The 12242-nt window shown below is 31.3% G+C and overlaps 1 protein-coding gene across 3 annotated transcripts in view; it reads right to left on the bottom strand.

Annotated features, from left to right (window-relative positions):
* CSMD3 (CUB and Sushi multiple domains 3) overlaps window positions 1-12242 on the bottom strand; it is a 1196954-nt gene that overhangs the window by 77636 nt on the left and 1107076 nt on the right. For 2 of the 3 annotated variants that reach the window (XM_036830958.1, XM_036830960.1), the window contains 5 exons: window positions 11836-12024; window positions 11312-11458; window positions 8464-8652; window positions 3219-3404; window positions 1500-1694 (listed from right to left, as the gene is read on the bottom strand). In XM_036830958.1, the coding sequence (XP_036686853.1) occupies window positions 1500-1694; window positions 3219-3404; window positions 8464-8652; window positions 11312-11458; window positions 11836-12024 (906 nt within the window). The remainder of the gene's footprint in view (window positions 1-1499; window positions 1695-3218; window positions 3405-8463; window positions 8653-11311; window positions 11459-11835; window positions 12025-12242) is intronic. The other variant, XM_036830959.1, reaches the window with a different exon arrangement.

Genomic DNA, 12242 nt, shown 5'->3' with positions numbered 1-12242 from the left:
TACTGATATTTATATCATTTTAATTTCAAAGATGAATAAATGGAGGACCAGAAAAAAAGTACTGTTCTTTCCATTTTTCTCAATGAATTGTAATTCTTAGATTCCTGTCTTTCCTGCATTCTTACCTGTGGGCAGGAACCTGATCTTATGTAGAAATTAAAATTTTCTACATAATAAAGGATTGAACACAAAGAAACCAGACAAACATTTGTTCAATAAATGCTTCTGCTGTAGATAATTTTTTTCCTTCTCTCTGAAACATCCTTATCCCATGTGCCCTTTTAATGAAATTATAATGGAAGAAGAATGAGCCTAGAGGAAGATCCTGGGTGAAAGTAAAAGCAAAAATTTACAATACAAAAGAGTAAAGAGTAAAAGAGTAAAGCAAAAATTTACAATACATATGCCATATTTTTAGAATATGTAATATAATTTAGGTATGTATTTTGAGATTTTTAATTCATGAATATGATTATCATATAAAAAATGGCAACCCCCAAATCCTATGCTTAATATGGAGATTAAGAAAATAAACATTTGTAAGTAAAATATTACTAGGTACTTGCATACTTACTATATATAGTTATCTGTTATGTTAAAATTTTAGTCTCCATAATCCAGACTTCAAATGTTTTATTAATTTATAAATTATGTATCCATATCATAAATGCTGTAAAACTGTGTTGAACATGAAATGAAAGGATGAATTTTCAGCCTAGCATATTTCCTGGTATTAAGTAAACTCAATAAATGTAGTAAAGAAAGTTCAAAGGAAGATCAAGATATTTCATCTGATTATCCTACGTTAAGTTAGCTTATCTACATTAGACACTAGCTATTCATATTATAAGAATGCATGAAAATAGAATGACTAAGATGTTCAGTTTGATTCAATAAATATTTATTGAGCTCCTGCTGTGCATCAGGTTCTAGCTGATATTTTCAACTTGTAACACCATTAAATCATAATAATAACTATGAGATAGGTATTATTGTAATTTTCTGGCTTAAAAAATAGAATAAACATCATATAACATCAAAAGGCAGAGGTTTTAATTAGACTCCATGGGTTGAAACCCAATTATCCACCATTTATAGGCTCTGTGACTTGTGTAACATGATAAAAATTCTTGGGTTCAGTTTCCTTTTTGATAAAATAAATATAATAATATCAACTTATTTATAGAGTGGGAACTAAGGAATAAATGAAATAATACATGTAAAGGGCTAAAAGTAGTGTGTAGTTGTTTTAATAAATGATAGACCTAGAATCCAAGGGAAGGATTTCTGAATCCAAAGCCCGTTGTTTTTTTTTTTTTTAATAAGCATTTACAAATACCAAAAACAGTTACAAAATTTTAAGATGACTTGAGAATAAATGACCTTTTTAAATAATATTACCTCAATATTGCTCTAGCGTATATAGAAAAAAGAAGTGATCAAGCAATTCAATCACCAAGGATTGCATATGAAATAAGTTTAGCAGAGTGTATACTTACTTTGGCAATATGGTCTTTCATTTCTCCAACTCCAAGTACCATTAGGAAGACATTCAATAGAAGCAGGACCTAGTCCATGATAACCAGGATCACAGCTGAAAACTACCTTGGTTTTGTATTCATAATGGGAACCATTCACAATTCTCCATCTTCCGTGTTCCAGAGTAAAGGAGTTGATGCTTGGGCATGTAACAACTATACAAAAACCAAAGAGATAAATGCTAATAAGTCAGTCATGTCTGTTCTACCTCTTAATTATATCTCATGTCTATTCCATTCTTAGTTCACCATTTCCTGAGTTCCTTCACTATTGTGCCATAAAAGGTCTTTAGCATTTTCTTTTTCATGTTAATCTCTCTACTCCCTCAGTTCTATGGTACTGTTGGCAGTTCCTTGAACATGTCATGCTATTTCACACTTGAAAGTCTTTGTACATATTATTCTATATACCTAGAATCCCTATTATTGACTTTTCCATTCTTCTTTTTTTAGATTATCATATCCAAGTTTATTCCTTAGTACAGGAAGACATGAAGTATATTTTAGTGATGAATCATTCCAATAACATTAGTTTGTTAAAATTGTCTGATTTTCTTGAAGCTGATTTAAAAGTATTCTTTTTTCTTTTTTCCCAGCTTTACTGAGTTATATTTGACACAAAATGGAAAAAAGGGAACACTTGTACAAGTTGTGAATGTAAACTGGTAAAGCCACTATGGAATACGCACAAACAGCAGTATGGAGGTTCCTCAAAAAATGAAACTATAACTATCATATGAATCACCAATCCCACTTTGGGATATATATCCAAAGGAAATGAAATCAAGATCTCAGAGAGATATCTACACTCTCATGTTCATTGCAGCATTAGTCACAATAGGCAAGATACTGAAATAACCTACTCTCTTTTCTTTAAAAGTTTCGGAAGGACTATATTTTGAGGAAATTTGTTTTATGAGAATGATCTTTTTATGCAAGACTTGTGATATAAACTTCAGCTAATTCAAAACTTGCTCAGCATAAGTAGACACATTATTAGACACTTATGTTAAGATTGCAAATAATTTAACAACCCCATTTTAAATGAAATCACAGCTAAGTTGAAATGTTAGTACTAAATAGAATAAGTAACTGATTTATAGAGAAAAATAAAAGACCTTATTTAAAAGCGCATTTTCTAATCCTTTTCTACCAAATATTTTATCTGAATTATTTTCTATAACCATTATTAATATTCATTTATCTATTACAGGATTGATGGCAGGAATGAGAACTATTCTAAATGTAAGTAACCTGAAGAATTCTGACAAAAGTTGAATATTATGGATCATCTCATTAGCATCATTTATGTTTATAAAAATCAGTTGAATGTATTAAAATATAATTTTATTAACATAAACAACATTTATTTTCAAAGACCTATGTATTGAAAACACATGCTGATTGATGGATGACTTTTTACAAAATAAATAAAATGTTGCTATGTAAAATAAAATGCCACATTTTTGGCATAAATATTCTGGAGCTTCTGAAAATGAGTAAAAATGTCCTTATACTGTATTTCAGTTCTTCCTAGTACAAGACAGCTTAATTTACTTTTATTTCCCTCTTAGACATCATTTTAGGGAATGGTTCTAAAATCTGAAAAATACATAAAATTTCAGATCATATAAGATGCCAGTAGAAACACAAGTGATGAAATTTCCTTATCATACATACCAACACAGCGAGGAGTCTTGTTATGATTGCTCCAAGTGCCATCTGATTGACAGACAGCAGTGGTAAGTTCCTTAGATGACAATCTATATCCATCATTACAAAAATAGGTAACTCGGGTTCCTACCAAGTAGTCTGTTGTGAGTATTCCTCCATTTGTTGGAGCTTTAGGAATCCCACAGGAAATTGCTAAAATAAACACATACATACAAAACCAAAGAAACAGAAAAATAATTAGGTAAGTCTCATAGAGTATAAAGCATGTAAAACTATTTGGAATTTTATTAATTCCTCTGAAACAATTTCAGAATATCTTCACCAAAACCCTTTTTGAACTACAACTTTCTGAATCATTTATTTCAAACTCTGATTGAATGTGTTTTTAAATTGGTGAATCCATACACTATTAATACTTTATTTCTTGGTTTCTAACTTAGTTTCTTGTCAGCATGCGCATGGCTATCAGCATGCACACAGATTATAAGAGGAGGCAAGTTAAGTAAATATAGAGTGTATTAGAGCTAATTCATGTCTGGACCTAGCAAATTAGGTCAACTCAATTTGACAGTTATTAAAGATTATAAAGGTAGTGGTAACCAACACTCATCAGGGTTTTGGCCAGGAATAAAACAAATAGATTTATTTTATTTGGAAGCTGGATATTACTTTGTCTTAGGTCCAGCCCAACTCTATGTGCTTGTGCACCTTCCATGGAATATCATGTGTACGGATATATTTAATAAATATAGGGCCAGGACTTATCATCTTAAAACCTAGTTTGGATCTTCCTGCATTTCATTGATATGTCTTAGATGTCTTGGTTTTTATCTACAATAAATCTGATTTATGTAAAAGTTAGTTTTACCATAATGGGATAATTACAGTATAAATTTATATTTCAATAGTTTATTATATAAAATCAGAAAACCTCTAAATTCTGAAATAACTAGTTTTATTGGTTTCATATAAGAGATTCTAAACTTGTAACTATATTTTTCTCGTATCAAAAGAAATAATAGAAAGATACGAGTTTAGTTTGAGTATTTACAAAAGCTGTAAATATTCTGTCTCCATTTCAACCTAAAATTGTTTCTACTTCTCTTAAAAAATCTACCTCTTAGGTGTTTAATTTTAATTAATTCATGCAAATTGACTACAAAGTAAAAAAAATCTTAGTAAAACACATATAAAATTCTCAAAGCGGAATAGCAGACTCCCTACTGGTGAATAGCTTGATCTTTTGTAATTTGATGACCTGCAAATTATAAACAGAAAAGTAGTAATGTTGATTTAATAAATTATATAAGCAATCTCATATAATTATGTTATTATCCCTGCTATCTAATTATAGACTTCTAAAATAGTGTTGCAAAGGTAAATGGTTCCCTGATGTCTGTTAGAGCAATATTTGTATTTCCACTTAGGACTGCTGGGAATTTCAATTTGTAATAAACTGTTTCTCCACTGAATCCCCACCAAAGATTGTGTATTTACTCATTTTTTAAAAATTAACTGTACATTGTTGGGGTAGAATAGGTTAAATTTAGAGCAAAGTAACAATGAAATTTAGTTTAAATAGTATAGGTTCCATATATGTAGTTAGTATATAATGACTGTATTTTAGAATTGAAAAAACGACAACATACTAAAATGATAGGATAAATGTGCCTGTAGATACTTTACAATTTAACTTCTTAGCTAAAAAAAGGAAAACAAACAGAGTACAGAAGAACCATCATCACTGACTGATTGTCAGAAGCTTCTCTGCAGAGCTCTTAAACAAGCACAAATTAAAAGTGAAACAGAGATGTCCCCATACCTGTACTTGGCTGTTATATTAAAGGTACTAAATATTAACCCGTTTTAAAAGTGTGTAGAGTTATCTTACTATGGTCTGATGGCATTTCCCTAACGGTTCATCATGTTGAACATTTTTAATGTGTTCATTTGCCAGCTGTATATCTCAAATGTTCACGTATATCTCATGTTGGTAGTGAATGTTGGCTGATATTTCCCTTTTTATAATAACTAAGATGACAATAAAAGAAATGTGTTAGAACTTGAAAAAAAAAAAGTGAAACAGGGAATACAAAGTGACTGTTTCTGCATAACCCTGTACAATACTCGATTGTGTAGAGGGATGATAATGGTTTAATTCGTGATGGGGCAGGGAGTCAATGAATGATTAGTTGATGTGTAGACAAAGAAATAAAACACCTTCTCAAACCGAAAGAGAGATAACAGACTAAATGTTCTATCTTTAATTGTGTTCACATTGTGTAACCATAGCTCAAGTAAATATATGTGAGGATGTGTAAGGAGACTGAAGAGACAAGAAGAATAAAAATAACTGAAGCATGCAAAACAAATTTGGAACAAAACAAAAATTGTGTGAATAGCTCTCCCCAATGACATTTAACCCTTTCATTTCAATTAGCTATGTCCAAACACAGGTCACATACAACAAACAATTTTATAAAATAATTAATCTTTTAAAATTGTTTCAGTGAACATAAAGGATCAATTTTAGAAATGATTCTTTGAGTTATAAATATTTTATCACTTTACTATGCAAAATATCTTATTTTTCAGCTACATTTTGACTTACCAAACTATACAAGCAGCTCATGCAGCTCAATATCAAACAAACAAACAACCCAATCCAAAAATGGGCAGAAGACCTAAATAGACATTTCTCCAAAGAAGATATGCAGATTGCCAACAAACACATGAAAGTATACTCAACATCACTAATCATTAGAGAAATGCAAATCAAAACTACAATGAGGTATCACCTCACACCAGTCAGAATGGCCATCATCAAAAAATCTACAAACAATAAATGCTGGAGAGGGTGTGGAGAAAAGGGAACCCTCTTGCACTGTTGGTGGGAATGTAAACTGGTGCAGCCACTGTGGAGAACAGTATCGAGGTTCTTTAAAAAACTAAAAATAGAACTACCATATGGCCGAGCAATCCCACTACTGAGCATATACCCTGAGAAAACCATAATTCAAAAAGAGTCATGTACCACAATGTTCATTGCAGCACTATTTACAATAGCCAGGACATGAAAGCAACCTAAGTGTCCATCGACAGATGAACGGATAAAGAAGATGTGGCACTAATATACAATGGAATATTACTCAGCCATAAAGAGAAATGAAATTGAGTTATTTGTAGTGAGGTGGATGGACCTAGAGTCTGTCATACAGAGTGAAGTAAATCAGAAAGAGAAAAACAAATACTGTATGCTAACACATATATATGGAATCTAAAAAAAAAAAAGGTTCTGAAGAACCTAGGGTCAGGACAGGAATAAAGATGTAGATGTAGAGAATGGACTTGAGGACACGGGGAGGGGGAAGGGTAAGCTGGGACAAAGTGAGAGAGTGGCATGGACATATATACACTACCAAATGTAAAATAGATAGCTAGTGGGAAGCAGCTGCATGGCACAGGGAGATCAGCTGGTAGCTTTGTGTCCACCTAGAGGGGTGGGATAGGGAGGGTGGAAGGGAGACACAAGAGGGAGGAGATATGGGGATATATGTATATGTATAGCTGATTCACTTTGTTATAAAGCAGAAACTAACACACCATTGTAAAGCAATTATACTCAAATAAAGATGTTAAAAAAATAACCTATTTGTAATTATAGAAAAATTTCAAATCAAGAACAATTAAAAAATGCTCCATATATAAATGTCATATTATATAAAAAATCAATGAAATTATAGTGCTGACACTACAAAGCAATTTCAAAACTTCAGAAAATTCAGGATAATTTTTTATTTTAACCAACAGTTAATTATTTTCACTAAAGGTTTCTCAAAGATTATCTATATATATAAACAATCCTTAATAACTGAAATGTAATTGTTCAAAGTTCAGAGCATTTAAATGTTTATTTAAAATCCATATGATTTAGAAGTTATTATATATATTTTAAATTCCTGTGATTCTAAAATTATGAGATCATGATTCTTTCTCAAACCAATTCTGGGAAACCATTTAATACTAAAAATTTATAAATACTCCTGCTATTCATTGGTCAAAGGAAAGCAGATGTTTTGCTAGTTTATTAAAATGTATCTACATGAAGTCAGCACCTTCAATGTTGGTAACCCATTAAGTTTATGATACATCCCAGAATTCTAGTAAGTAATTAATGTTTCTGAATCAACAATATAAGGAAACAGTTCTTTCATTTCTCATTTATTTATACATGCCTATGAAAGCTATATTTTCATGAATTAGAAATTGCAATTTAACAGGTAAAATAAACCATTTTGGGTATCTGGTAATATCTATTCTCTGCTCATTATAACTTGCTGCTGTTTAAATTTTAACTGATCTCTTTTACATTTTATTTGCTTTATATAAATTGCCTCCAATAAGTAGATTATAGGTAACATCCATTATTTATTAACTGAAAGCATCCTGCATTTTTAATGTGAGGGTTCGTAGTTGTTATATATGTCTCCACATCCTGGGTAAAATAAATCAAATATAAATTTAAATTTCATATTACAAAATAATGTGATGTTTGAAAATTTTCAAAGTCCAATGACATTACATTTTCTTGATGTTGAACTTGTCTTTATTACTATACCTAGCTAAGAGACTCAACTACTCTTTAAAAACAAGACCTAGTCCAAAGCTCTAAAATGTGCCAATTGTTGATTTGTCATTTTTTTGCTATAGCAGGATACAATGCTCAGAGAGTGCCTTGTTTTTTAACAAAATAAAATGGAAATGAAAGACATCTCTGTTGAGTTACCTAAACAGTGAAGAAAAAATAATGTGGTATTGGCTACATTTTCCTCTTTTAAATTTGTTGCACTGAGAGCACATTTTTGCATACTTGAGAGTGAACATCATCAGTGACCTTGCCTACTCTTATCCTCTCTTTTCTCTCTGCAGACTCCACACTAACACACACTCCAGCTCTGGGTCATTCATTTTCTGACAGCAAAGTGATGGGAATGGTAGATGTATGAGTAAAGAATGCATATAAGTGGATAGAGTAAAGGCATAAATCACATAACAACAAATGAAGAACTATAAGACAATGTGCCTCATGCTCCTCAAATTTATCAGTCTGTGTTTTCAAGCCTTATTTTCCTTAGAGGTATCTATAATATGCTTCTGCATATTTATAATTTTTGAAGTTTCAGCAATCCAAATAAGAGTTAAACGGGGTTAATCTTTTATTAATGTGCCATTTCTGGTTAATATACTTCACCTTGACAAGCAGGGACCGGTGCATCCCATGTATGATACCCATAGGAAGACTTTCTGCACACAGCACTGCTTTTCCCAACAAGTCGGAATCCTCGATCACAGGCCCAGCGGACCACACTATTAAGCTGTCCACCTGTCTGACTGATAATGTATCCATGAGGTGGGGATTCTGGTGTACTACAGTAGAAAGCTTTTTAAAAGAAAAAAATAAAAATCATATAAAATTAATGAATCAGAAACTCTTTACAATCTAGAGTTATAAAAACCTAAAAGTAAATACTAGTTCATAAAAATTGGCCAATTCAATTGCCATCTATGTGAGTTTTACTTCATATGGACATATATTATTTTCCATCCACTTGACAATCTAGTGACATAACTTTTAGGAGACATAACTATTTCTGGGCTTTCTTCTGATTCTTATTGTCACTGGAGATGTCTCCTAATTGAAATACATTATACTTTCTTAATACCCTGGAGGTTCAAAAGCCTTACAAATAGTTTATTGAATTTTGGAACTGGTATTTCCTGTCATCTGAAGGGCCTAAATGCCACAGTTTAGTAGCAATATTTTAGAGCATGTTGTTTACATGTCACTTTGAAATTACCTGCAGACACCTATGTCATGTTAGTTCATGCATTTCATTTTGGTGGATGTCTAAAATAGTCCCTCCACGTTCCATAATCCTCTCTTCCAGTTTATTAAAGAGTTTCCATGCTGCCAAGAGTGCTTATATATGGTGATAAAAAATGCCAATAAAATAAAACTTCTTTCATCTCCTGAAGTCTAGAATGTCAAAAGATAATGTGAAATGGCTTTTTCATATATATGCACTTTTGAGACTGTTCAGCCTGGCAGGATCCATTTAACCCTTTGAAACTTCAATGTATTCATCTGAGAAAAGTGAGACTTTAGGGGTAAATAGTAAGAAATAGATTGGACTTAGAATATATATGTCATAACCTGTCATTTTCTAAAGGAAAAATTTATATTCAATATGTCAAGCTGTTCTTGGGGCTAAAAATGATGTTTTCATTATATTTATATCTAACTTTGTCATGAATATCAACATAAATAAGGATTAGTCTTTAATATAGTGAATCTAATGCTTATAACTGTTGGATTTGAATGATTTCCCTTTAAGTTATTATGGTTATTAAAAATATAATTTAATGTTCTGACTTTTTAAATACAGTCTGGCACAACTTTAATAAAAAGACATTTACAAAGTTCATATGATAGAAACATACATTCAAATATGAAAAATCTCAAGAATGACTTGGGCGTATGTTTAAATTTTTAAACATTTCTCCTTCGCATGCCTAATAACATTTTTCAAATTTAATAGATATCTATTATAGGATAAAACTTGTAAACATGTTATAATGTCAGTGACAAGTTACTTCTAATATGTAAAAGACAAATTGTTGATAAAGGCAAATTATCATCTTATAGTTTTAAAATCAAAGTAGACAAAAATTGTATTTGTACATTATATACATATATGCAAATTTATATAAATGAGTAAAATTCAAGAGTTTATCTTTACAACTGGAATTCAAAATTTATTTAAGTCCATGTCTACAATTGTTGTGTCAGAATAATCTATAAAATATATAAGAAAGTAATTTTCAGTAGAATTGATTAGCAATGACCCATAGCTTGGGGAGACATGGTCTGAATACTGTACAGATAGAGATGGTTGATTGGCTCTGAAGTATTCTGTTATTGAGCACATACCTATGGCATCTGACATGATTTAGGATGGCAATAAAGAGAAGGGATATAATCTTTGCATAATGGAAAACTATGTACACTTAACAAGAAAATTATTGGCTCAGTATCAGTAGACCTTATAAACAAGAAGGCATATAGGAAAAGCTATTTCATCTTGATATTAAGAAGGATTTTCAGCCTACATCTTTCTAGATATTACTCAATGAAAAGCAATGATGACAAAACAATATTTTTTTTAAAACTAAATGTTTCTAAGTGATGTGTTCATCATTTTCTCTTTTAATATTTAATATATTTTAGCAAGTATCATAAATAGGTGGGCAACAGTGAAGACAAAGATTTTTTCCACTGTATGTTTATCTTTTGTTTAAACTTCTCATTTAAAGGAGTTATATATATTAAGTAGATCAGATAAAACTCAGCAACACTATTAACATTTTGTGAGAGTTCAAGGGAAATTTCTGCTGGGAAATAAAGCACTTAAAATATCAGAGTTTAATTTTTTTTTTTTTGGCTGGAAATTTTTTTTTATAATTAATTAATTTATTTATTTTTGGCTGCATTGGGTCTTTGTTGCTGCGCGCGGGCTTTCTCTAGTTGTAGCGAGTGGGGGCTACTCTTCGTTGCTGTGCATGGGCTTCTCATTGCAGTGGCTTCTCTTGTTGCGGAGCACAGGCTCTAGTTGCATGGGCTTCAGTAACTGTAGCACGTGGGCTCAGTAGTTGTGGCACACGGGCTTAGTTGCTCCGTGGCATGTGGGATCTTCCCGGACCAGGGCTCAAACCCATGACCCCTGCATTGGCAGGTGGATTCTTAACCATTACACCACCAGGGAAGCCCCAGAGTTTAATTTATAATTAACTTAGATAAGTCATAAATACCTTAAGTCCTTTAAATCATTTCAAAATTATATGAAAGACATAGCATTATTATCATTACAATGAGGAAACTGAGGCATAGAGAGGTTACATAAATTGCTCAAGAAACATCAATGGAAAAAAAATGATTTAAATTCATACCTAATTAAATAGTGTATGTGTCTGTGCTCTTTAATCACAACCATACTGAGGATGCAGGTGAGATCTGTACTGAAGTTATAAATACCACATACCTATATATCTTATCCGGAAGCCTTTTTTGTTATTGCCATGATCTGCTGACCATTGAAGAAATACTTCATGACCATTGCTTGTTATATTAAAAGCAGATGAATAATCCCCACTGAGTGAAACAAGCACTGGACTTTGAATATTTGGTCCTTCAGAAAGAAAATAATATAATTTAGGTGTAACTGAATAATTCATCTTTAGTATTTTATATGTTTAGAATAGTATTAAATATGGTGAAATTGATCCAGAACCAGTTTACTTCATCAATAATAACTTAAAACATAACATAAAATATTTGTTTAAACATTTTAATTCCATAGCTAAAGCAGCTACAATTTATAACATAATAATCAAGCTAACTACAATTTTCATATGGTATATAGGTAAGTTTGATGTTGATACTTCTAAAAATACCCATAAGATAAAATAAAATCATATAAGCAGTGTTTTTACTGAAGGTCTGAATGTATAATTAGAGCAGTTGAATTGAATTTATGAATATCCAGTAAATATAACCCATGGTTACCATCATACACCTGAAGAACATCAAATTCCTTTTCTGTCTGGAAGAATTCTACAAACATGCTAATATTATATCCTTTTTCCACAGAAATGCTCCAGGCACACATTTGAAGATTTGGGTAACTGTCAGGATATCCAGGGCTCAATATGACTCCCGTAGAATCCAGGCGTAATTCATTGGCAGGACAGAGCACTGTCAAAAAATATATACCATTAGATGATGCTAGTGTTTTAGACCTAAGTGAAAGTTGCATTTTAAATACTGAAAGTTGCATTTTAAAGTTGCATTTCAATACTTTAATTGAAATGTATTTAAGTGAAAATTGCATTAAATACCCAGTTTTTAAATGTTTTCATATTAAATAACAATAAAGGAGACAATATCTTGAGCTATGTGTATAAAAAGACAAC

This window comes from Balaenoptera musculus, chromosome 17 (genome assembly GCF_009873245.2).
Source record: "Balaenoptera musculus isolate JJ_BM4_2016_0621 chromosome 17, mBalMus1.pri.v3, whole genome shotgun sequence".
NCBI lineage: Eukaryota > Metazoa > Chordata > Mammalia > Artiodactyla > Balaenopteridae > Balaenoptera > Balaenoptera musculus.
Note: the sequence above shows the minus strand (reverse complement) of the source record. Positions and strands in the feature narration are given on the sequence as shown.